Below are 27,054 nucleotides of genomic sequence, written 5' to 3' on the forward strand. Positions count from 1 at the left end.
CATATTTTTTCGCAATTGAGTAGCGTACTACATATTTCTCGGTCTTTGCATGCTTCCAGCAATATATAGTGTTTTTAGAATCAAATCTCTGAATTCACTTTACAGAGTACCACTAAATTGTATTTTAATGTTGGTTATTATGGAGAGCTAAGTCTGTCTTTCGGTGGTACTTAATGTAAAAAGTATGTGTACCACTGTTTGAAACAACCCTGCTGTGTCATGGTTATTATGATTGACAGCTCACACCGGTGGTGAGGGGACGGCCCAGCTTCGTCACCCGCCCACCTCTCTCCTCTCCACTCCTCTCGCCCCCCCCCCCCCCCCTCGCTTCCCCCCTCCTTCCTGCCTCCCTCTCCCATCTCCCCCTCCGGGCGTGAGTGACGTGCACTCCGAAAGCGGGACCTGCCCTCCCGTCGCCATTTTTTCGCCTCGTACTCGCACTCCTCGGCGGCCGCGTTGAGGGGCGACGAGCGCGAAGAAGAGCAAAGTATTGCGGGAATACGCCCTCGTGGGAATATTAGCGACGCGCGCGCCACCGCTCCGGTGTCACGTGATGACATGCACGCGCACGAGCCGACCCGCTGTTGTGAAATAATCTCTGGTGTGAAGACGACGTGTGACGGGCCGCCATTTTTCTCCTCCGCCGCCTCCAAAGTCCGCTCCGACTCCAGGCGGGGGCTTCGAGTAGGCCTTTCCGCGACGCGTGTGCCGAGGAGCTTCTGCTAAGTCATTTTCCCAGCGGCGGCGTTGAGCCGACATGAGGAATTATCAGAGGAAGGACTGAGGCCACTTCTCCACCCCCCTCCTCTTCTTCTCAGAACCGACACTGACCGGAGGAGATAAATCACCAGACGAGAATCTTTGGTGTCTTCTCGGAAGGACGAAGCAAAAGGGGAAGCTTCATTGGACATTTGTTGTTTTGGCGTAAGTTTTTTTGTTGTTGTTGTTGTTTTTTTTTTTGCTTTTGTGTCTTTCTTGACCGCTTCGACCGAGCCTGGTTACCGCCGGAACCACAGCATGGTCCAAAGTTGGCTCGGACCAGCCTGTTTTTGAGCACGTCAGGTAGTTTGCAGGAGGGTCCCTGAAGATCGACAACCTCCAAGGTGGAGGCTCGAACGACCTGCCCTGCAACCTCCAATCTGCAGTGATTAGTTGTCTTCACACAGAGCCCGGCTTGTGGGTCTCTCACCTGTAGACTGAATTTAACTTATTTTTGAACAGAGATGTCCACTGCTCGCTTTGACTCATCTGATCGTTCGGCCTGGTATTTTGGACCCGTGTCCCGCCAAGAGGCACAGAATAGGTTACAAGGACAAAGACATGGCATGTTCCTGGTCCGAGACTCGTCCACCTGCCCCGGGGACTACGTGCTGTCGGTTTCCGAGAACTCCAAAGTGTCTCACTATATCATCAACTCTTTGCCCAGCAAGAGGTTCAAGATCGGAGACCAGGAGTTTGAGCACCTGGCCGCCCTCTTGGAGTTCTACAAAATCCACTACCTGGACACGACCACGCTGATAGAACCAGCACCCAGGTAGGCCGGTCACAAAGTACATGCTGCCATGTAAGATTGCCTGCAGATCGACGTTATCTGGGTTGGCTATTTTTATCCGAAGTAACCTACTTTCAGTTAGACTGCAGACTGTTATGTCACGAAGGATCAAGACTGATCGGAAAATGGTGCACATGGCTGCACTACAACTACACATGTGGTGCGACAAGATTAATGGAAATGTCATAATTGATTGTATCTCACTTAACCTTTATTCGCTTTTCACGAATATGTGCAGTCTAGATGATAGAAGGAAAACAATGATACTGTTTATAAGATAAAGTACAGAAATCCTTTGGAACTTGAACACAAGAAAACAGTTTTACTGATCCATCGTTTCATCTTCTCATTTTATCCATAAAAGTTTCAATATCGTCCAAACAATGGTTAAAGTTAAATTCAGCATAGTCACGACAGTGAGGCAATTATATAAAAAAAAAAAACATTTTTCCCCAGCTCAAAGGTCATACAATTGTGAAAAAGCCCAGAAAGTTTTTGATCGATATGCTTCAAAAGGCAAACAAAAAAAAATGTAATTGTCGCCATTAGGATGTCATGAGCAACAATTGGAAAAACCTCCGCATCACATGGCTTGTTTTCACTATCCTAAACATTCGTCAAAATACACCTTTTAAATGAAGCACAAGTAATGTTTTAAGCCAAGTTACATGATTGTCACTAAATCATCGAACGAGCCGTGGCAGACTAAAACGCATACAAACGTGGTCCAAACCTTACCTTGGAGTACTGCTTTTGGCCAGAACTTCCTGTTTTCGTGTTATGATCATTTTTAATTTCCTCTTTGGCTTATCATCACTGATAACATTGTGCCAAGGCTAAGCGAACTAAGTCGCTAACAATGTGTAGCTCTTCTTTGGTGTCTCCCACCTTGTGTCGAATTCTGATCGTCCAAATCGTCACGGACCAAAAATTGTATCACATGTAATAGTTTAAGAAATATTTGTAGCTACCAAAATTTATATGGTATACGTTAAATCCCTTCACACGAATGGTATATACCGCAATTATTATTGCAAATAATTATAATGGAAATATTTCTTAAATACGTTATATAGTCCCTTAACAAAGCTAAATAGATTTTTGAAAAAATGCTGACATTGTAAATTGTACTTTTGAACCTATTGGCTTCTCCTGGCTGACGTATGTGATGATGTAGTGGTTCTGTCTGCTTTTCGAAAGTGTGTGCTTGCCATGAAGCCATTTTAAAATTGTATCTATTAATTTACCTGCTAATTTGCTGTTTATAGTTTATTCATCTTCGCTGGAATGCGGTTCCAGCCAAACCTCTGTGAAGTGTACTTTACCACCGAAGCGCTTTTTCTGGTCTTTCGCTACATTTCCTGTTAGCTTCGCAAGGATGCCCCGTCTTCTATTCTCTCTCGTCACGTGATGTGTCGTATGATTAGCCAGCTGGAGCTCATAGCTAGCGCGGAGCAACTTAGCTTAGTGCCTAGCGCACACGTACGACAATCCCCAAATGTGGCGTTTTCAGCAAGTGGTTGTCAGCATTTCGAATGATACAGTATCCCCCTCCTTTCCGTCCCATCGTCTCCAAGGTACCCAAGCACAGTGAGCGGTCCGATCCAGCTCTTGGGCGGCCAGGAAGACAACCTGGAGTATGTTCGGACTCTGTATGACTTCACCGGCAGCGACGCTGAGGACCTTCCGTTCAAGAAAGGCGAGATCCTCATCATCCTCGAGAAGCCGGAGGAGCAGTGGTGGAGCGCCAAGAGCAAAGAGGGCCGCGTCGGCATGATCCCCGTCCCCTACGTGGAGAAATTGGTACGACCCTCGCCGCACCCGGGCCAGCCGACCCTGGGCTCCCGCAACTCCAACAGCTACGGCATCCCCGAGCCCTCGCATGCGCTGGTCCACGCCTACGCCCAGCCGCAGACCCCCTCGCCGCTGCCCCCGGGCACTCCCGGAGCTGTCAACACGCCGCTGTCGTCCTTGCAGAACGGACCTGTCATGGCGAAAGCCATCCAGAAGCGAGTGCCCTGCGCCTACGACAAGACGGCTCTTGCTTTAGAGGTAACAGAAAACGCCATTTCTCTAGATTACGCCACCTTTGTGAGTAAATCAGAGGTTAAGTGGAAGTAGTGAGTATCAAAAAATATCGCTCCAAAGTATCACAGCTGACGACTCGTCAACAAGCTAATGTGCTAGTGTGTCATTGAGTGTACATTTCGGCGAAAACAGCCGAAAGGATTGTGTCAGAAAAGTTCCAGGACCGGTGCCACAAAAGATATATTTGAATTCCAAACCGTGGAGTTTCTTCCTTCATTGTGAGCTAGACCAGCAACCGGCGTGTCTACAAAGAGATCCGGTGGCAATTGTTTTGTTCAGTGTGCAAAGAGAGGTGAGGAGAACTTGCGGCTGCTTCACCATGACAGCTCGCCTGCTCACAATTTCCTGAGTGTGTCCGGCAGAGAAAATCACCACCATGCTGTAGGAACCTCCCTCGCCTCATCAACCTGGCTCTGTTTTTTTTTTTTTTTTCCCCCCAAGCCAATGGGGGGGCTCATTTGGAAGACGTGGATGAAATCAAGATGGCTGTGATGATGGAGATAATAATCCTTCTAGGAAGGCGTGGCAGAGAAAGTCAGAGCTGGGCATCGCCTAACCGCAGACACGTCGCCAAACAAAGAAAGAATATCAAACAAAAACAAGAGGCGCACGCACGGCGTGGTGATCGGTGAAATAAAAACAATATGGGGCGCATGTCATTGCGTCCGTGGGGCCGCAACGTACACAACACTGTCTTATTTATTTATTTATTTTCCCTACTCGGCCGCGTGTCAGGAGTACAGCACCTGCGAGTGATGTTGTACAGGTTCGGTCCGTTCTCGATAGGCGATGCCCAGCTCTGGAGAAAACCTGGAAAGTTTGTTAGGCTCCAGGGGGATTTGTTCGATTTGTAGTCGAAAATAATCATTTTTGTGACACAAGTCCTGGAACTTTTCCGACAGGCCTCAAATATGCCTTGTCGCCTGCTCCATGCTAGTGGTGTTTGTTGTGAATATTGATTTCAAGTGTACTAAAAAGGCACTCGGCGTCGTGCAGAATTCCACACCGGCCGAAAAACGGAACAGATCGTCAGAAAATAGTCTGAATTTTGATCAAAGGCTGGGCATAATTGACGACCCTAATTGATTGGTGAAAATTCAGTGTGGGGCCGATCGGGTTCCATGATGTCTCGCAGCAATGGGGTCAAGGAAATTTAGCCACATGCTCATCCCTCGTCATAGCAAAAGCTGCGCACTAAATTTTAACGTGCGTTATGCTGATAAGAAAAGCCGAAAACGGAATTGAAAACATAACTCTTTGTCTCTTGGTGGAGTTGACGCAAAATAGAAATTGGCTAAAGTAGCAGCCTTGGCTAGGTGGTCGTTTCAGGCAGACGGACGGCAAGGGAGAGCGCGTTTTTTTTTTTAAATACCAAAAAATATATATATATATATTCTTGCATGTAACACTCCCACGAAAGATGATACCGATGAGTCAAAAGACGTCAACGGTTTCATTCCTCGTCACGAGCGCTGTAGCGTGTCGCATGAAAGTTAACTTTCAGAACGGCTTCCACTGCTCGAAACGTGTTCTACGACGCATAATGTGCACGTATGCCATGCGTAGGGGCTCCGAGGCGCTTCGCTCGGCTCCGTTGTTGTTGTCCAACATTGGGCAACAGCACTGCGCATGACTGCGGCAAAAGCGACAACTTGACACGATGCGTAGTTCGGTTTGGTGGGCGTACACCACAGAGCAAAGATGATGGCGTCTTCAATTTGAGTGTAATGATCCGGTTGCAAGGCCAATTAACCGTCTCTGAAACTAGAAAGTCATGGCAAGAGATAACTTACTTGGAATTTGGATGACAGAGCACTTTTTGGGAGGGTTTGCGGGGTTGTTTTGTGTTGCGTTCAAGGAGCCCCGGTTGAAACTTAATAACTTACTAATTACAAAGATAAACACGGCCCTGGGCCAATTTGTGTCATTTTGTCACTCTGTGAAGGTTGGCTTCCTACGTTTGTCGTTGTAAAGTGGGCCACTAAAGTAAACCCCCTCAAAAAATAACGCAAGAATATATTGTTTGCCAGTGTTATTTGAATCACAAGTATTCATCGTGTTAGGGAAAGAACTGTATTTTTATTGCACTACTTTTAGACAGAGTGAGTGCAAAATGAAATTTAACAATGGATGGATTATCATATCAGAACACATAAGAAGAATACAATTTACCCAAGAGTTCGAAGTTTTCCAAGGGCTAAGTGAATAATTATGCGAGTGCCTTGCTTGTAATTTAGGCAGCCGAATGAGGCCTTAAACTTGCGTTCGCCCCCTGGTGGTTGGTTGCCTACTGGTCGAGAAAGTGTTTTGATTCGTTGCCGTGATGGATTTTCGGCCTGCGCAGGAATTGGTGGCGACTCGAATTGCGGAATCAGAAATTTCGGATTCGAGTGAGAATGACTCGTAGCGTATTATCACATGAGGTTTTTCTTGGAGAAAAGCAACTACATTCGTAAACGTGCTTTCATCACCTTGCAAAATCCAAATATGTCTCGTCGATACATTGCGGTTGTATCGCTCTTGCCTAAGAGGCGGGCGCAATTTTCGTTTTGTAGCTTTCTGGTCATTCATTTCCTTGCGCCGCAAGACCTGTTGCAGACAGCGTCTGACGTCCGTGAAGTGTCATTCCAGCCCAAAGTCCAAATGGCGTGCCTTCGCTTCGTGCCTTCGCTTTGTGGCTTTCCGTTGGCCGTAATCCTGCTAAAGACCATATGGTGCCACCAGAATGGGGTCACCTTCGCGCCACCAAGCCATCTGAGCGGCCGCCGGCCGTCTAATCAGTAAAACCGCTTCTGTTGTCAAAATGTAATAAGTCCGTTTTTATCGGTTTGAACTCACACTGTTGACTACATTCAGGATGTTTTTTTTTTTGTTTTTTTTTTTCATAGTAGCACTAGATCATGGAAGAAATATCCCATCATGCTGTGGGTTGCCAGTGTACGTCCTTTTCCCTCTTTTAACGTATGCTTCCCTCTGCAGGTGGGCGACTTAGTCAAGGTGACGCGGATGAACATCAACGGTCAGTGGGAGGGCGAGGTGAACGGACGGAGGGGCCTCTTCCCCTTCACCCACGTGAAAATTCTCGACCCCCAGAACCCGGATGAGAGTGACTGACTGACCTAAGAGTCGACCTCCTTGCCTGGACCGAGCTGTGCGTGAGTCCGCCCCCCCCCCCCCCCCCCCCCTGTCTACCACCCACCAGTGTCCCCGTGTGCTTTTCCCGCTTGGGGCTGTACCGTGACCAGATCAGAATATCCCCCCTCCATTTTTCCTCCTCTTCTTGCCACTGCTGTTGCCAACTGCTGCAAGGCTTTGACTGTTTACATCCTTGGATCCATCCAAACTCAAACCGGACTCCCCCCGACAAGCAGTGTTCGTACACCGGGTTCCATTTCATTTCTCTATCTCTAATGTATATTCACAGCACATGACATGACATGTTTTGAGTGTGTGTGTGTGTGTGTGTGTGTTGTGATTATTTGTATAAAGTGTGGGGAGGGGGTTGGGGGGGGGGGGGGGCAGCGAGGCAATGTCATATTTTCTCTACGCAATTGAGTCCGACTACCTTAATGAAGCACACACATGACCGCCTGAGGATTTGACGTGTTTCCATTGCTAATTCCCAATCGACACAATTTGTGTCAATTTGTATGACTTTTTTGTCTATTTTGCGATGGACATGATGTATGTAAGCGGCGGTGTCTTCGCATGTCTCCGCTATGCGTAGAGATGAGCTGCAAGGCAATGACGCCAAGCTTTGTGACTGCATAGTGGTGGGGAACCCACCGGAACAATATTTGCTCCTAATATATAATAACACACATGTGATTGTCGTATCATATTTTTTGTCCTGAATTTAATATGACCTTCGGACGACTCGAAACAAAAATGGTTCCCCGCCCCTGCAGTCTCTGTAAGCCAATGAGAGCCCATAAATGCCTTGATTCTCGGAGACAAAGATAAATGCATTGTTTGTTGCGTTCAGTGTGTGTGTTTTGTTTTGTTTTGTTTTAATGATGTTGCGCCTCCTTGTCTATTTGGGATTTTAACAAGCTTTTTTCTGTAAATGTTGGGCCTGCGTAGCGTTTGATCTCTTTATGCAAGCTGCCTCGTGTCAGTTGTGTAAATGTCGATTCCATTTTAACTTTAGGAGCCCCCTCACACTTGACATATCTGCTGTAAAAAAAAATAATAATAAATAATGACCTGCCTCTTTGTCAGCTACTAGTTTTGTTTTTGATCAAATTGCTTTTTTTTTTTTTTTTTTAAATTTGGTCCGATGAGTTTCTGTGACTGAGTGATGCTGTTCAACAAAAAAGGGAAACAAGGAGATGCTTGTGGCCACATGCTGCTTTGTTGTTCATTTTCTTCATTGTTATTTTTACTTTTACAGCCTCCTGGTCTTCACACTTGATCCAATCGACTAATTAAGCAATACACCCCGACTGTCAATGACCCTCCCTGAGGTGAACTTCTCGTGCTTCTGAGTTGTTTTTAATGGCATTAACAGTATTACTGTGTCCCCTGACCCCTAGCAAAGCCTGTCTTTTACTTAAGGATTAAGACTTGTGCCTTTTATTTTCTTATACCATTGACACGTGTTAATATTTCCCATGGTTAACACCTGTGCCGGTATTGACCCTTTATGTACAGAACAAGTAAATAAAATTTACATCTACTACTTGAAGCTTTTTGTGTGTTCTTGAGCGCAACAACACATGTGCACATGATAGTTCCACTTTTTTTTTTTTTTTTTTTGTGGCTGCGCCCAGGAGAAAGGAAGCAATTAATGAATTTTAATGAAGTGCTATATAAAGAAAGTCAGCTGACCCAGACATGGCAGATAGGAAACTTTTCAAGGGCAGTGTCACGAGCCCGTTTGCATTTTTATTTTTATTTTTTCTTCTCTCAACGCCTCTGGCCAATAGGAATGGTGCTCAGGCCTTCCAAGACAGTGGCGTGACGATGCCTTTAAGGGAAAGCTGGAGCAGGAGCGTCTAGTTTGAAACACTAGCTTCTCCTGCACCGTTGTTGAAAACAATTTGCGCTGCCCGAACATCGCCACTCATCCAAAATGATTGTACGATGCACAAATTTCGTTTTGAACTGGGGCCCTTGTCTCACAAAGTTTCAGGTAAAACACCTTTTTTGACTCAGGAATTATATATTGTCAATTGCACGTTGCTGACTTCTACCTGTGCTTTGAGATGAACCTCAAAGAAAGGGGACAGAGGCTCTAATGCGTCATTGAATCGATGTAGCGCTGTTCAGTGATTGGTTGCTTCTGCGGTCACGTGACCCACTTTGATTCAAGTCAGCAACTCTGACCTCTCCTCGGGGTACTTTGTGAGCGAGTAAATGAAAGTGCAGAGCAGTCGATGCAAGCCTTCATACAGTCCATTAGCGCTGCACCCTTTTCCCGTCCCTCTTATGCAGCTACGTATGGATGTTTTCAAATGTGACGTTTTATCAGAGCATGTTAGCATGTTTACAGCGCTTGTGTGGGTTTTCTCTGTGATCTGCAGCTTTCTCTATGGAAGTAAATCTGTGCCATCGGAGTTTGAATTCGAGTTTCTAATACAGAATTTTTTCTACCATCAAAATTCCTAACATTGAATTTTTTTTTACCATCAAAATTCCTAACATTGAATCTTTCAGCATTGAAATTCAACTTGTCAAGACATTCGCCTGCAAAAAAAAAAATTCAGCTGCAAAAAATTTGCCTGCAAAATTTGGGGAAAAAAAACAACCATGTATATTAGTTTTTTGGGGAGAAAAAAACAACCGGCGTTTTTTGGAAAAAAAACCCAACCATGTATAGTAAGGCGTTTTTTGTGGAAAAAAACCAACCATGTATAGTAAGGCGTTTTTTGTGGAAAAAAACAACCATGTATAGTAAGGCGTTTTTTGGGGAAAAAAATAGCGACCATGTATAGTAAGGCGTTTTTTTTTAAACGACCATGTATAGTAAGGCGTTTTTTTTAAAACATGTAAAGCGTTTTTTGGGGGGGAAAAAAACAACCAGCGTTTTTAATTTAGCTGAGGGGTCACCAACTTAGTAGCCAGTCGACTTTAGCTAGCTAGGCTATACTGTAACCTCCAGCTCCTCAAGACAACTAAACAAGATGACGCTATAGAAATGTTGGACTCCACGTGGTAAGACATGATCTCATGCATTTTTCACTGTTCTGTAAAACCTCTTGGTGGAGAAACATGTCACTTGGCGTTTGATCTCCCGGAAGGTTCCTAAATGTCCCAGATACATGTGTTATAAAATATTTACAGTCCAGACGCTTGTGCCTTCTGCCGCCGAAGAAACTGTGCCAGACTTCCAGTGCGTGTTGGTAATTCCGCCCTCGCTCTGTCTGACACTTTTCCATCTTCCAGACGCTCCTGTAATGTGTCAGCTGCTAGGATTTGAAATGCAGCCCATCAAGATGTGCGTCGTGTTCTTGTGACATTTAGCAACATGTCGTTACGGCAGCATGTCATCGGTACACAACCCATCATATCCCATGAGCGTTCACTTAATATTGTGTTTGTGAAATACATATTAAGCAACAAAACCAAGCCATTTCGCCACTTCCTGTCGACTGAAAATGACTTCACAGTTGCTCGGGATTCAGGTAACGACCAATCACAGCCCAGTTTGCGAACGTCACAGATGTGATTGGTTGTTACCTGCGCAACTCTGATGTCATTTTCAGTCAACAGAAAGTGGCAAAATGGCCGCCCTCTCAGATGGACAAAAACAGGTATATTTTGTTGCTTAATTCATATTCGACAAAGTTTAGTCTAATTGGGCTGCATAGAATAAAATATTCGATTTTTCTTTTGTGTTGACTTCCACTTTCACAACACAACTGCCAAGGTGAACCGGGTACAACTTATATTATTAGGCAACTAATATTAAGTAGCATTTAGTCATCACTTATCAATTGAATATATTTGTTTTTACCTTTAAGTTGAAATATGGATTTTTATTTTATTTTTTTTTCAAGCTAATCATTAGACAAGTTGGACTAACAATTTTGTGGTGTATTATTAGTTTGTGTGTTCAGTGCAGAGTTTACATCTTCAAGTACTGACTGCAAGGTGGAAAAAAAAAAAAAAAAAAAGGCAAACTCTACAGTAGAAAACAACAAATTGCAAATGTCTTCACACTGCAATTTCCAACGAATGACGACGACGATGATGCAAAGTCCAGTAATGCAAAACACACCCCCGGTAAGCAAGCGATTCGTCACGACACATTTATACACGTCCATACATGTGAAGTGTCGGCTCATAGGGGCAACACTGCTTCGCCGTGGCGGTTCACCAGCACGAGTAGGAGAAGAGCGGGTACTGGCTCCAGTCGGCCGCGTTGCTGTGGTGCTGGTACTGGTAGGCATGCTGTTGGGCGCCCTGTTCTGCCGTGGCGAGGGGGTGGGCCGCATCCACATCATTGGTGGGGAACACAACTCTGGAATATTCCACAGCCCTGTTTACATTTGGACACATTTTGCGTACAATCAACAGTCCTTCGTGTTAATGCCGCAGAGCAACACCTGCACAATCCAATAGAAGAGGTGCATCACAACATCTGCATTCACAAAGATATTTACGCTCGTTTGCAGACGCAAATGACACGGATCGGGTCATGTTTGTATTGGATGTCATTATATTGGTAGTCATCTTGCACGGCAACGTTGCTCCATCCCTACCTTAAGTCGGACCTGTACGGCTGATAGGCCACCGAGGCGGGCACCATCTGCTCCTCACAGCTGTACTCGTACTCGTGCAGCTCCAGCGGCTCAGCCTGCAGAGCCTCTGAGTGGTCCTGACTCCAGCTGGGAGGTGGACCCCCCTTCACCGACTCGGCTCCTGCACCGCGGTTCTTCCCTGCCTCCTCTGACTGAGTGGCAGAGGGCGCCCCCCCGAGGCCTGTGAGGGAATTGCAGCCTAGCACACGGTCTTATTCCTCAAAATGAATCTTGTCCCTTGGTGTCTTCTTGATGTTACCTGAAGGACTTTTGCAATGCTTTTTGCGTTCTGGTGAGGACATTTTCTCCGACGGCCTTCTGTTTGAGCGACACCTACGAACAACAATGATACATTTTTTTTTTTTTTTTAAATAATCTCTTAAATCTCAATTGGTACCATCGGGGTTTAGAAAAGCCTTGACACAAAAAAAAAAGAAAGATACATTTTTGGTCATGTGTCGAGCTAGGTATTTTTGCTTAACCAAAAGGAATTAAAATCACTGTCATTTTAGTAAAAATGGATGGATGGTTTCAAAAACAGCAGCAGCAAAAGTCAAATAATGAGAAAGAAGTTCATATCAACATAACAAAGCAAAAGCAAGGAGAAACCCTTATCTTATCTTAGCTTTGAAAGCGGTTCTTTATTTTTCTCCACCGTGCACTCCCAATATGGATGGCTACCTTTTCCCTTGTGTATGAGTGCCTCCCTCTCGGAATCCTTTGGCGAAAGGGTTGTGGTCGATCTTCAACTGGGTGATCTTGGAAGACAGCAAAGCATCATTACAGTGCCCGATCGGATACGGTAGCGTGAACCCCAGTTGATCTCGTGGGATATGTTCCGCCCACAAGAGAGAAATATCCCCATCACCGCGAGACCATATGAAAAATACATTTTAAACCGAAAGATTTTCCTTATAAACTTGTATTGGTTGGCATTGAAACAAAGGGGAAAACACCAAATTATTGTGACGTATATTAGGACCCGGCTTAAAAAAAAAAAAAATAGCTGATGTTTTGCTGATATATAAATATTTTTTTTACACACACAAACACATAACAGCATAAGACAAAGATAACAACAACAAAAGATTCGCCCCGATTTTTGCGGGGTTTTCGCTTTGTGTAGTTAAACAAATACAGTAGCCTACCGTCAGAACGTGTGACCTCAGGTTTTAAGGTTGAGTAGGGTTAAGGTTTCAAAGTAGGGTTTCAAAGTAGGTTGAGGGTTTTAAGGTAGGGTTTTAATTAAGGTTAGGGTCTCACAGTGGGGTTTTATACTATTGTTAGGGTTTCAAAGTAGGGCTTCAAAATGTGGTTTCAAAATAATGTTGTGTTTCAAAGTAGATTTTGAAAATATAATTTGGGTGGGTTTCAAAGTAAGGAATCATTTTTCAAAGTTGGGTCGGGGTTGAAAAGTAGGGTTTTAAACAGGGGGCATTACCAGAGGTGGGGCAGGGGGGCGGCGCCCACCCACGGACACGCTCTGCCCACCCAAAGAAAATTGAATGTAGTTCTGTAGTATTGGTTGTGTTCTAAGTTTTAACCTTTGTTTGTGTTGTTACAGCCTCTTTCACCTTAAAAAAAACAAAACATTGTCCATACTGTTCAGTTCTGGCTGTCTTCTAAGTCAAATAAAATCAAATCAACTTTTTATTTGTTTAGCCCAAATCACAACAACAGTTATCTCAATTAAGGAGAAAACAAAACACGTTTTAAGGTGCAGTAGCCCTACGCTGGATTTCGACCTACTTCATCATTGTAGCACTTTTTTGCCCCCCCCCCAGGTAAGACTAATGCCCACCCACACCCGGTAACACCACTGGTTTGAAAGAAGTTCATATCTTTTACCGTTGCGAGCACCCGAAAAGAAGTTATTTTATTCATTAGACATATTTTCGGAATTTCATTCTGCCAAAAATAATCGGCCTAAAAAAAAAAAAAACCATCCAAATAGGCCAGGCCATCGTTTACGCGACACATTGCCACGGATGCGGTTCCTGAATCGTAGCAGCTACCTTTGCGTTCTGGTAGGCGGTGACCGCAGTGAAGGTCATCTCCGGGAAGGAGAAGGACTGCAAGGGGCCCCAGCGCACCGTGTAGGGACTCTCTGCCTGGATGAGGTGAAACCTCGGGTAGTAGCGATGCATGGAGTGCAAGATGATCTGATGGTGGTGAGGCACACGCACAGAATGCTTTTGCGTCTTTGCGTGCGAAGGCGACAGACAACCCGGTGACGTGATGCCTCACGTGTCCGTGCTGGTCCAGGGTGTTGTTGGTGAGCTTCATCTTGAGAAAGGACAGCGACTGCTTCATCCAGTGACTTCCTGGCGCCGGGGAGTCGGGGTGCATGTAGGACCTGCACGGAGGTTGAGGTTCTGCCTTGCCCGCCACCTCCCATGCGTCCTTCTTCCACTGCAGAGAGAAAAATGGACCAGCTATTTCACTATGTGTTTGTGTGCTTTAGGCCCAAGTCATGTCTAATATAGACAAATTGCTTTGTGACGTTTCGGCCGCAAAGATTTGAGCCGCTTCATTTGGTCAGGCCGTAGCCTTGTCAAATAGAAGAAAAAGTGGTCATCACAGGCGTGAGTTGTTTCTTTTTACTCCTCCTCTTGTTTTTATTTTCAGTTTTACCAAATGACGCACAGGTTATAGCTCAATAATAAAAGTGGGAAAAGTTTTGAAAGGATTTATCTCGGTCCCGTGTGGTTTATACCTCGCAAAAACCTGGCATTTCGACAGGGGTGTGTAGACTTTTGATATCCACTGTTTGTGCAGAAAATCCAATCTGCCGCAATGGAACCATGGAAACAGCGTTCCCCGCATGAATACACGCCCCCTTTTTTTTAAAATAGGGATTCGGTGCACAATTGCTTAAGCCTTGCAAAATTTTGCCTTGGCAACAAAAAGTGGTGAAAAAGACTCCGAGGAAATCTGCGGTCCGCCGGTAAACCGCGGTTGGGAGGCAACTTGAAAGCGAAAGTGGTCGCCGCTGTGCCATTTCATTTACGTAAGATGTGACTGATATCTATGAAAAGACAAAGCTAAACTTCATCGCAGCCGCGTCTCCACATTCATTCATGACGTCGCCACTCTTGTTTTTCAAGCGTGTGTGCTAAAGAGCGACCAAATGGCACTCCGGGCGAATGTGAGCCATTTGACGAGCCATTGGCTGTATGGCCGGGATCATTGAATGGGATGCTAATTAATTAGGCCTCCAGCTGAGCGTGCACAAACAGGAAGCCAGGAAAGGCTTTGAAATGCAGCCTGACGTCTGGATGCAGACTGCAATTCTTTTCTTTTTTTTTTTTTTTGCGTGTGTTCTATTAGACACTCAAGACAAATTGGTTGTACCTTGTATTTGAAACCGTCGACAGGAATCATGTCCATCAAGACGACATATTTGGCAAATGGCTGCAGGCCGGTCACACTCACGCTGCAATGTGGGAACATCCTCCTGAAAGAAACGCTTCCGGTGGGTCTTGGGCGAGCGTCTCAAATAAAGCGGAAAGAAAAAAATCAAGCCCTTACCTGCCGTGTTTTGTGATAATCATCTCTGTTCCGACGCTGTGAAAGGACTTCCAAAGATGGGCATTCTCCAGGGTCATCCTGATGCTTCCCTGCAGGAAGGAGTCAACGGTCGGGGCCAGTCTGGGCATACTCGGATTTGATTTGGAGTCTGAATAGACAAGGTGTTGAATAGAATGAGCCACAGGTTGGAAATCCGGGTTTTACAGCAACAAAGTGCATCAAGGAATCCGAATGAGCAGCAACGGTTTACATGGCAACGGTACATGATTGAAGAGATGCTAAATGTCACGGTTGGGCAATCAATCTGGCCCAACAAGCATATACTTTCGCAAGAGTAAGTCTGTAAGAGGCCTGTATGGCCTCATTGTTAATTGATTTAATGTGAGTAAGAATTACTCACTTCAACTCACTTTTATTTGTAAAAAAAAAAAAAAACAACCGCAGCTGAAAAAAAATCCTTTTGAAGAATAAATGTAAAAATTTAACATAACATCATCCAACAAAGTAAAAACAATACAAGCAAATAAGACACTAAAATAAGGGTTCAAGTACCATGCTGTGTTGAACGCCAAGGAATAAAAATGGGTTGTAAAGCGGGTGTTAAAAATGGACAGCAGTGGAGATTGTCTAATATTCACTTTAAGATAACCTTTATTAGTCCGACAATGGGAAATTTGCAAATGACGAAATAATGTGAAAATGAGTAAGATCATTAAAAAGTAATCAAATTAATTAAGTCATTTCTAAATATTGACAATCAAAAACTGTGAAGATTGAGTACTGTGAGAACCATTTAAACTCATCTACTATGAAGGTTTGTTTTCACATACAGGTTGTTTTTTTTTTTGTTTTTTTTTCAAATACACAATTTGCCAACCATATATACAATCCAAACAAAACAAAACGATGCAAACACATACATAAATATGCATAATACATCAAAGTAATACCATATTCCCGTTTTCAGTGTGCTTTGTCATGGTAAAGCATCAGACCTCCTCTTTTAATTGTAGATATCACGATCTGATTATTTATTGCCCTATGTAGTGCGAACAAGTTGAATCTTACCATGTATGTGTTGCATGCTTCCTCCAACGGTTCCCAACCGGCCAAGTTTGGAGGGAAAGTGCTTGTAGTAGGCTAATGTCGGATCTATGTTGACCCTTGAACTTGATTGGTCATTACAAAGAGGGAGGGGCTAATACAGCACGGGGGTGGGGCGCTAAGGTAAGTGCAATGGGGTAGGCTTTTATTACTTGTTTAGATGCAGTTGTGTCTCATGAGTCTCACTTTTAAAATAGCGTAAGTGGACGTCAAAAAAAGGTCTATAAGCAGTGGTTTTTGGCTTTGACATTAAACTACAGTAGGGTAGTAGTGTTCATTTAAAAAAAAAAAAAACAAGAAGATGTAAAGGTTTTATTCCTTAAGCAACAGTTTAACTTAAATATAATGCGCTTGATTTAATGTAAAACGTCTCGTGCTGAAGCTCGAAGCCTCCGAAGCTAGCTTGGCATGCTAGCTGCTAACAAAGAGAAGATTTCTTATCTCTAGTCATGGCTGCCACAAATTCACAATCTAAGGTGAATCTTTTGACCCGCTGCACATGAAAAAGAAAAAAAGCTCCCGATGTAAAGTGATCAGAGCAGATCGTCGTTTGTTTTGATGGCGTAAAGCACGTTGAAGATTTGCTAGCCGTCGTTTTTTCAATCACTGCCGGTATCGCAAAACATTAATTTTTTTATTTTTATTTTTTTATCGTCAATTGACCGATTAGAGCGAACATAAAAAGCGCAGGTGCTCACCATTGTTCTGAAGACAGATCGGCCTTAGCGGCTATTTTGCCTCTCGACCTCCTGCCCTCAGACACGGAAGCCTTTGCACGCGGCGTACAAGTGTAACGTGACATGGTAAAGGTCCATCGGAAAGAAACACACTACATATTGACTTCACTTCGAAGCCAAGGCGAAGGGCAGAATTTCAAAGTGTTTGGTAGCTAGGCCATACAATCAAGGGGGTCTGGCGGGGTGGGGGTGTGGTGCAGACAAACAGGTCCCTTCCTGACTACTTGATTTGTGTATTGAGAAGCAGTTTTGAGATTAAAGCGGTGATTGGAGCGGCCCACACAATGCTGCTAATCCCACGAGGCCATTTGGCCCCGCAGCCCCCTTTCCGCCCCTCGGCGGTAACCCCTCAATATCCTGGCAGGAGAAAGGGTGCTCCCGAACGGAGCCGACACTTGGCACCTCGTTCACATGAAAGAACGACTTGGGCAGACAATAAGCGGAAGGCCTCATTGAAATGTTTGGTTGGTAGCAGCACCTTGCTAACTCACCCCCCCCCCCCATCCCCCTACAGTTGATTTAAAACATTCAATATTTTTATGAGTGCTCAGGAAGGACTTCCCACAGTGACTGCAGACATGTTGAAACATTGCTCGTCTGCTTGAACCAACCTGACACTTGAAGGTGGAATCCAGAATATTGGCGCCCGGGGCGACCTGAAGTGCAGCGCGTAAAAGCTAATGATCACATACTGCTCTGATACTTGAGCTTCTGCCCGAGGAACATTTCGCAACACTTGATGTCACACTGCTGAAGTCGGTGCATTTCTCTCTCTCTCTCTCTCTCGCTCATATATATATATATATATATATATATATATATATATATATATATATATGACATTTACAACAAGTGCACAGCAATATTTACACATTACAAATGGTTTAGGATGGATGTGTTTTCATTAGACAGCAAAGATTGAATATGAAAGACAGGTAATCGTTTTTCTGATTGTCTCCACTCTCGTAAACGATAACTGGTCATTATTTGACACGATGTGCAAAAAAAAAAAAAAAAAAAAGCATTCTCTTTATGACCAGTAGAGGGCCACAAAGGACACAAAATAACACTTTTGGCACGTGGTGATGTTCTCTGCTCTGAGTAGAACATTTTCTATTTGTCTTAACGAATGAATGAACGAATGATTTAATGAATGAGACACAAATTTCGAAAAAGAGTACACTGCACGGGACTCATTATTGTACAATTGCAGGACAAAGCGGACAAAGGCTCACCTGCATGTGGTTGAGTGGAAACTTGAAATTTGACGTGGGAAGCTAACACACCGAGAAAAGGAAGAAACACTGCACGTGGATCTGAACCTGCACACGCATTATAGATATCAAAATCAAGACACACAAAATGGCCCCTTAAAAAAAAATGGCTGGATGTATTTTTCGTTGTGTTGCGCTATTGAAATTGTTTTTGCCTAAATATACTGTAGGTTTGACAGGATAAGGAGAATATAGTCAAGTTGAATGCATGAGTCGTGAATAATATCATCTTGAAATCTTATCTTATTTTCTCTTATACCTGTTCAGTGACTAAAATCAGTTTGATTCTGAAAAACGTTACTTATTTTGTCAAATATTTGTATTTGCTTAATTATATCTTAGGGATACTACTATCTTTTTAAATGGTATCTCATTTTTTTTGGTCTGCTATTAAAAAAAGTAATAACCTGATAATGAATAGTAATATTAATCTGTCTGTACCGCTTCATCTTTATGCTGAACATAACGTGCCTGTAAAAATTCAGATTTCAGTCCATCTCTTTATGACACCACAAACTCATAACAAATGTCAGTAGCTAGAGCAGAATAATCTTTGGCATAGAGGCTGAACATTTGACACATTTGACATGGCCAACATCATTTTCAAACATTTTCAAACTTTATGCTTCATATTCACTATCCATTTCTTATCAAGCTGATTGATTGGTTCTGCTCAGCCCACAGTAGCTATGTTAATGATGATGGTGACTTGCCCGGGCGTGAAGGATTTTGATGTCATTTCTTTAAAAAAAAAAAAAAAAGAGGAAAAAAAAGGTCCACTTTTACATACCAGTACACATCAGTCAAGTTGCCACTAACACATTAATAATCCCTGCATAATGCATAATACATATGTATGGTCTTTCATAACCTCTGGTAGCCTAAATGTGAACATTATGTAAAAACACCTTGTTAGCTGGGTTGCTGGGGTCACTCCCAACGGAAGAATACTGTCAAACTAAACATAAAATTTAGACAATTAGACATTGTCTATTAAAAAAAAAAAAAATTAATTAATGCTAAACTTTAGCGCAATCCGATAGACGCTCTGTACACAAACACCTACTCTATCTAATCTCCAAACAAGTGTCTTTGTTTTGCATGTTAATCATCATCTTTAATATCATATATATACACTGTATAATTTCGTCATGAATTTAGGTCACAGCGATCCAAATAAGGTTTGAAAGTGGAGAAAATAGGAAGAGTAAACGTCGAGGTTATTAATTGCTTCCTCATCTGTCAACTGTCTCTGCACAAGACGACATTTCATTTCCTTCACTTGTCTTTTCCTCAAATGTTTGCTTTCCCTGTTTATCTGGGCCTCATTTCTCACCCTTAAAAGTCCATCACTGTCACAGCTCGGCTTTCATTTTCGTGTGAAATCTGCAGGGAAAATTACACCTTAAAAGTCAAAACCAAACTCAAAACCCTCGGCATGCGTGATATCACTTGAAACTTCACGCAGCTACCTTCCACATTCCAAAAACATGTCAATCCATAAAATATACATATTAGGGCTGGGATGATACACTTTTGTCCAAATCCAATAAGGAACCCGATATTTGGGTTGAGATGTCTTGCGATACTTAAACAATAAATATCATAAAAATATAGCCTGTATATTGTTGAATAAAATGACGCCTGTGTTTCCAAAATTTGAACTGAATTGCCATTTATTTAAGTGTCGCGATTGAAAAGTGCATACACTGTTCCAGTAACTGTTCCTGACACACAGGAGTGCCATCAATAAAACTCACAAAGCTCAACTTTAAGGACCTCAAATGTTGCAAAAGTATTTTATAGAACGTGCAAAACATAAGGTATAGAAAATCTCGATACTTCAATGTATCGATTTACGAGCTACTGAACTCTTTCAGATCACAGTGACATTGACGGCGTCTAATTTGTATCCCTTAGGAAACACTCTGATGTCCACTTGCATATGATCCTGTGCCAGCAAGTCTGCTACTAAAGCGCCTTCCGTGAGTGTGTGTGTGTGTGTGTGTGTGTGTGTGTGTGTGTGTGTGTGTTGATTGACAAGATGTGTTCTGCATGCAAGATGAAGACAACACAGCACAGACCGTGACAGAGAAGAACAACCCAGCAGTGGGCGTCCGCAAGATGCTCGTGCCTTTACGAAGAAAAATTACCCTCAGTAGACCAAAGTCGCTCATGGACATTTTATTTGATTTTTTCTATAAAAATATTTTACATTACAAAATGCAACTTAAAATATACACTAGGCTGTTTTTCTCAACCCCTCAAGTCATATAATGTATATCAGTCTAATAGAGAAATAGAACTTTACACGAGCAGCGCTGTCACCGCGGCGAACGGGAATAACACAAAAAAAAAAAAAAAAGCCGAAACAGATGTGGAAATGATCAATGGCTGGAAAAAAACAAACAGGGGAGCAGTTGAGGGAGTTTTTGCAAGGAATCCGTTAGCGTCGGCGCTTGTCCCTCCGCCGCCATTTGAAAGTTGGCAGCCGGTCGCAAAAGCAGAAGGCAGATGTTCTCCTGGCACACGTTTGGACCTCTGTGGATTGAGATCTAGCGCTCGTGCAAAATGGAGTTCAAAAAAACCAAAACAAAACGATGCTTTGCTCTTGTTTATCCAGCACTTTCCATCACAGCCCTCATTAAAGTAGAACGCAAGTCCACAGTCAGTGTATTCAGTCAGCACGTCATTATTTGGTTTAATAACGGATCACTGTATTATTTCGGATGAAAACAAGCCTCGTGCAACTAATAGTTTGGATTTTTTGGGGGTTGGTGTCAATGCATCCTATTTAGCATAGCGTCACTGTCACACGAAACGCCGGACAGCTAGAATATCGAAATGTTGCGTGATTCTGAATTTGAAATGCACGGGACTACACATTCATCAAGCACGGAAGGATTCGCTCGTTTTGCTTTTGTCTTCGGCTTTGTCCTAAAAGAAGGAAGCAGCCCCAACGAGGTTCAAGTGTTGAACATTTACAGCAGAAGTAGCATAAAACTCAAAGTAGTACGATTCGAGCGTCACTTGTTGTCCAAGTTAAAAGAGGGGCGTTTGCAATTTTCCAAAAAGTCACATTTTCGGCTTCTGATTGGTTGTGTTTCCTCAGGTGAGCATGATTTCTTGTTTAACAAATTAGTAGAAGTGACAAAAGGTGTTGGTTTTTTTTTTTTTTCAATGGCAAACGCCCCCTTTAAGGTGAAAGCGTTTGTTTTTTAAGTTTTATGATTAAAAGTGCTTTTTACTATTTCTACATAATTTAAAAAAAAATAAAATGTTGACAGAAATCTGTGATTGGCTGGTAAACAGTTCCGGGAGTGAAGATTTTTTTCAACTGTCACCAGCATTCGAACTAGCATTCTAAAATATGAGTTTTGTCTGAAGAGCCGGAAAAAGAATCGTATTCTTTTTGTCATTTTTTGGGGTGTTAAAAACGTTAAAAAATGAACAAAAACATGTGGAGAATTTTTGTCATTGGGTGGTTAGCACGTCTGCCTCGTAGTTGAGGGTTTGAATCTTGGATTTGAGATGTTTTGCATTTCCACCGATTCTTATTGATGACAATATTTTCAAATCTGAAAAAGATTGGATTGTGTTCAATCTTAAAGTGTTCCACATAACCTACTCATTTTCGGAGCTTTTTCTTTTACTGTTAATCAGTTATGACATTTTGTTGTTGTTTTTTTTTTCCCTACAAATATATAAAAAAAAAGTGACAAAATGTTGGTACAGGTACTTACGAACGGTAACACCTACCAGTGTTGTTCTTAGCTCTTGAATTTCCACGAAAACTCAACAGCGACTACTCAATGCCAAAGCTATCCAGTACTTCTTATGTACTTTAAATAAAAATGACACATTCCTTAAAAGGACTCCAAAACTCATTTGAAAATAAGTAATTGTTGAGGCCCAGTGTCGGTACATCCAAGAAAGTCTTTTCTTCCTTCTAGGATGCAAAAAAAAAAAAAAAAAAAAAGTTGGGGAGCAAAAATGTGAAGCAAAAGTGATTGTAGGGCTTCGTCCCAAAACGTTGCTGTAAGTATTGTGCAATAAATAACAACCAAAGTATGATATCGTCTTTTTTGGCATCATAGCGGCGGAGGGCGGAGGGCCAGCGAGAGCGTCCAGAGGGGCGGCAGCAGCCACAAGGGGGACGGGGAGGGCCGGGCCCCTAGAGGCGAGGCGCCGTCCGAGGTGCAGGAGCACACCTCGTAGCCGTTCTCGGCGTGGTCCGGCCGAGGGTGCGCCTCGTTGACCCGGCTCTCGGTGCTCTTGGCATCCGCGCCCGGCGAGTCCGACTGCATGTCGGTGCACAGCAGCCAGTCCTTGGCGATGAGGCGGGGGTAGTCCGCCTCCGCCTCCATGTCGCTGTTCGGCACGCGCCAGTACTCCTTCCCCTTGAAGAAGTAAGACGAACCTGCGCGGAGGGAGGGGAAAAGACGCAACGTGAGGGACACGTATTCCGATAATCGGGCCTTCTTGAGCATTTTGTACCCAATTCTGATCAAAGTCAGCAAAGGCACATTAGCCGGATGTCTCTTGTTGGACGTCCGCTGACTGGAAAATGACGCTTTGACACACCAAGCGACGCGTCGGAAAACTGACTGAACTTGACCATCACCAAAACATTTTATTTGGCAAATGGCTGCTCCCGCTAATTTGTACCCACAAATTAGCGGGAGCAGCCATTTGGGGTAAAACAGAGGGGAAAAAAATAATGCGTATTGTGGATACACACACATACATATACATATATATATATATATATATATATACATATACATATACATATATATATATATATATATATATATATATATATTTTTTTTTTTTTACATATATATACATATATATAAACACATATATATATATATATATATACACATATATACTCATTTATATATATACACATATATACTCATTTATATATATATATATATATACATATATACTCATTTATACACACACACACACACACACACACACACAAATCCATATTCTACTCTTATCCTGACTACTGTGTCCTCTAGAGGGAGCTTGTAACTCAAAAGTTCACACCCACTTAAACTTGAACTTGATCTTGTTTCTTTTTCTTGCACAAAGAGTCTGAAAATAATACATAAATTTGCATGCCAGATATGCTGAATCATCTGTGCTCTCATTAAGCGTTCACAACAAAAACAGAACACATATCATCAAGGGCTTAATTTCATGAATCACTGATCCGGCGTACAAACTGTTTACGTTTTCCCTCTCATTACTCGAGCCCTCGGTGCACCTTATGTTACAGACGCAGTTGGATTTGTGTGCAACACGGGCAGATTACTAAGTACACACAGGGGGTGGTCGGCATGTATAAGTTTATGTTGTAGTTGTCGGAAAAAAAAAAATCTCCCTTGCCTCGCGTCCACTTGCAAACCTTGAATGTATTTATTGGCACGAATTGAATGTAATTGTTTCACATCTTTGTGCCTGAAGCAACGTAACTATCATTAAAAGCATATTACTACTTTTACAATTAATAATGATGGATTATGATTAAAACATGACACATTTTCCTTTGAATAGTCATTGCGAGAAGCATCAGCATCAAAGGGCCATATGAATGCGAGAACATGGCTATTGCCATGCTACTGTAGATGACAACTGGGTGCTAAATTTAGGCGTAGCTTGGTGACCTACAGTAGCTAACATGTAAGATTTGATGGGAACACTACCAAGCTTGGAAAAAAAAAAAAAAATGACCAAAAATTATAATGATCAAAAAAATAAATAAATACATTTGAAACCTCGCCGTGAAAAATAAACTAAAGGTCGACTGCAAACGAAAGACGAAAGGCGGATGGACGGACCGGTCCGTCACATAGACGAAATGAACACAAAAAAGTGCGGCGTTTGCAAAACAAGAGTATGTAGGTAAAAATGAAGTGAAAATAGAATGAAAGGTTTGAGGCTTGAAATACCAAAACAAGCACACGAGATCATTTAAAATAATAAAAAAACAAGTATCTGAGTTACACTTATTCCATATTACAATTTTAATTTCGTACTTATTGTCATTTCGAATCAATTCCAGCGAACGCCCGCACAATTACGGCCAGCATTCTTAAATTCACAAATTTGGCTACCCACCGTCAGACCACCTCATGGCGTCATCCAGTTGGGGGGGCAGCCCCTTCCACAGCATGCTGTCTTTAGGGTAGCCCGGGTCCATACGTCTCAGGTGGTCGTCGTAGCGCCAGAAGCGGTTGCCCTTGAAAAAGTAGGTCTTCTCGTTGTGGAGCCACACAAAGGCCGCGTCCACGCCCTCCAAAGGCAGGCCAAAGTCGCTGATTGGACGCGGGAAACCCTCCTCCATGACGTTGTCTTTAAACACCCAGTACTTGAGTCCTGATCGGGCAAGCAACGAGAATGGCAAATCCAAAATCACGGCCTTTATGCGCTTCTCACTAGCGCTGAGCTAATACGCCCAGCTGATACAAAACATGAAAAGGCTACCTGAAAAAGGGTGGACTATTTTTCATGATCGGCATCAGAATTGTCGCCATGTACAAAACGAACAGGTACTGCACTTTATACATGTGCGCGCTAAGCTAGCAAGAAATGTAGCGCATTTCTAGCGGCAATGTTTGAAGATGTTTATCGGCAATGAAAATGCTATGGAAGTGTTTTGGGAATATAATGCTACATTTATTGTTGAAACTGTCAATATAGGTAATTATATTCACTTTTAAGCGAGCAAAAATAAATTGTGGAAATTCACAATTTATTAGCAGGGACTCACCGTCGACCCATTTCATCGTATTACAGGTGTGGAGTGATATAGCTCGGAGGTTTTACAGATCCGACTGGCTTTCAGTCAATACAAGAGAGGCTTTTCCAACTTTTAGTGGTCCATACACGTTAAAAAAAACAAAAAAAAAATCTGCTAAACAGACTTTTATAAAGTAGTTTCTGTATGAGTAGCGGCGCTAGCATCATTAATGAGAGCCCCCAGAAGTCGCGCAAAACCCAATGTGCACTTTTCGTCAGCTTAGACGGCGAAGTTGACTCGACTTGAAAGTCGTCTGGAGATGTGCGTAGTCCCGTTCCAAAAAAAAAAAAAAAAAGATCTGTTTACTCCGCCTTTTGAGTCCTCCCTCACAGATTTCAGCAGGCTAGCTGGCAGCATTGATTCATGTTACTCAGCTATAACACCATTACCGTCATTATTACCCCAAAAAATGAGAATTGATCCTCGTACAGGGGCATTACGATAACGTGATATAGAACATTGATATTTCAGCCGCACTCAAAGGAGGTGTTGAGGAACTGGCAAAGGCACCTTTAAAAAAGACGATCTTATGGTCGCCCGGTCTCTCGTAGACGGCGTCCACGCTGTCCAGATTGGCGGGCAGGCCCCTCCAGAACCAGTGGATCTGAGCGGGACGCAGAGAAACCAGGTACTTCTCTCGAGTGAGCCGCCAAAAGTATTTTCCTAAGAGGACAAAAGACCAAAAAAAAAAGGAAGATGTGTTAAATCTCCCCAAATCAACACGAATGTCCAACCTGGCCTAATTTGAGCATTTCTTTTTTTTTTTTACCCTCTCTCCTGCTCAAATTCAACAAAGGCCTGATTATTGGACGTCACTAAAATATTACCCGGAGCGATTCTTCAATATTACAATAGTTCAAAATTCATCATTTTAACTCAACTCTTTCGTGCGTCATGCGAAGACGAATGATGGTCAAAGAGGCCTTTTCAATTTTGAACGATATGAAACTCAGGATGGATGTTTTGACTACATTTCCTGGAGGAACAATAACACTCGATTCATTATTTTCGACTTTATTTCTAACGGCTTGGCTGAATCAATGTTCTGAATTCTTTTTTTTTTTCGAACCCCCCTGACAAGGTGATTTGGCACGTTGTTGTTGTTGTCTTGGCGCAAACGACAGCGCAACACAATTAATCAACAATCGGTTCGACAGTCAACGGGATTCTTAATGATCGATTCAACGATGGCTGTCATACTCCGATACTGAATATTTATTAAGAATTCAATTTGAGGGGTAGTGTCATGTTCAAGCGAGGACGTCGAGGGTTTTAGCAGAGGTGGCCAGCATCATGAGGAGATAATTAGGAGGGGGGTAAAAAAAAAGTCATATAATGGCTTTGGCAATTATTTTTTTTTAGGACGGTGAGAATATGACGAAAGCCAGCAATCGAGAATTTTCACGTTCAAGGGATTAGTTTCTCATTTGAAAGCAGGAAGATTATTTTAAAATCACCTCACTCTCAAGATGGCTGATTTAGCCGCTTCAGACAACACACTTGATGATTGCTCCTCAACACGCGCAACCCGTCATCACTTTTAAGCCACTCGCCCTCAAAAAGAAAACGCGTTTGACATCAAATGACGTCAGGCCATTGCGAAAAACGAAAAGGTGGCTTTTTGCTTTTAAAACGATTCCCGCGCATCGTTCAAAGGTGAAAGGTTGCGCCAACGGCAACGGAAACGCCACTTTTGATCGCATGGAAACATTTAAAAGGCAACAGTGCATTTGTACTGGTAAAACAGATTAGTTTGAAGGTTTTCCGAAATGTCAGCGCAAGTAAACATCCCGCTTGCGACGATACAAAAGCCGTTCCCTGTCGCTGCTGTCGGCAGGAGGGCCCCCCGGGCCCACTCAAGAGGGCCGACATGAAAGCCTGACGCGATTTGGGAACGACCGCCTCCCGGCGGGTCTCGGTTGGGCGTCCCCAGCATTTTCCTCCAGCGCCTCCTTTTCATTTTCGTTTTCTTAATTCCCCCCCCCCCCCCCCCCCGCATCTTTTGCGCTCCTTCCGCTCATTTCTTCACCCCCCGCAACGCTGCGTGGCTTTTGCATCTGCGTCATCCATCCTTTGTGTTGGCTACCTTTGAAAAAAAAGGCCTCCCCTCGTATCTGGGCCACTGCATCAAAGTAGCTGGTGCATCTGTCCGGGGCGTCTCGCGCCAGCCTGAGACAGATGTGAGGAAAGAACAGAGAGACTGTTA

General features: G+C 43.2%; 3 protein-coding genes across 5 annotated transcripts in view; 1 reads left to right on the forward strand and 2 right to left on the reverse strand.

Annotated features, from left to right (window-relative positions):
* The first annotated feature begins 352 nt into the window (after positions 1-352).
* crkl (CRK like proto-oncogene, adaptor protein) lies at positions 353-8,321 on the forward strand. Its single transcript, XM_086054038.1, has 3 exons — positions 353-1,534; positions 3,130-3,604; positions 6,620-8,321. The coding sequence occupies exons 1-3, from the start codon at positions 1,224-1,226 to the stop codon at positions 6,752-6,754; spliced, it is 921 nt and encodes a 306-aa protein (XP_085910164.1). The 5' UTR covers positions 353-1,223; the 3' UTR covers positions 6,755-8,321.
* Positions 8,322-10,870: 2,549 nt separating this feature from the next.
* On the reverse strand, positions 10,871-16,858 carry LOC147135734 (T-box-containing protein TBX6L-like). Of its 2 annotated transcripts, none has more exons than XM_086053622.1 (9): positions 16,719-16,858; positions 14,917-15,064; positions 14,740-14,842; positions 13,633-13,797; positions 13,401-13,547; positions 12,067-12,143; positions 11,645-11,718; positions 11,347-11,566; positions 10,871-11,123 (listed from the first exon to the last, which is right to left on the reverse strand). In XM_086053622.1, the coding sequence occupies exons 2-9, from the start codon at positions 15,042-15,044 to the stop codon at positions 10,958-10,960; spliced, it is 1,080 nt and encodes a 359-aa protein (XP_085909748.1). In that variant the 5' UTR covers positions 15,045-15,064; positions 16,719-16,858; the 3' UTR covers positions 10,871-10,957. The 2 variants fall into 2 exon arrangements, with proteins under 2 accessions (XP_085909748.1, XP_085909747.1); XM_086053621.1 differs by lacking the exon at positions 16,719-16,858 and adding an exon at positions 15,985-16,124.
* Positions 16,859-20,200: 3,342 nt separating this feature from the next.
* The window catches only part of LOC147135735 (matrix metalloproteinase-17-like), a 68,329-nt gene continuing 61,475 nt past the window's right edge, over positions 20,201-27,054 (reverse strand). For both annotated transcript variants that reach the window (XM_086054254.1, XM_086054253.1), the window contains 4 exons: positions 26,935-27,017; positions 25,359-25,511; positions 24,167-24,424; positions 20,201-22,451 (listed from right to left, as the gene is read on the reverse strand). In XM_086054254.1, the coding sequence (XP_085910380.1) occupies positions 22,123-22,451; positions 24,167-24,424; positions 25,359-25,511; positions 26,935-27,017 (823 nt within the window). In that variant the 3' untranslated portion in view covers positions 20,201-22,122. The remainder of the gene's footprint in view (positions 22,452-24,166; positions 24,425-25,358; positions 25,512-26,934; positions 27,018-27,054) is intronic.

This window comes from Filicampus tigris, chromosome 15 (assembly GCF_054856515.1).
Source record: "Filicampus tigris isolate MCC_2025a chromosome 15, RoL_Ftig_1.0, whole genome shotgun sequence".
In the NCBI taxonomy this organism is placed as follows: domain Eukaryota; kingdom Metazoa; phylum Chordata; class Actinopteri; order Syngnathiformes; family Syngnathidae; genus Filicampus; species Filicampus tigris.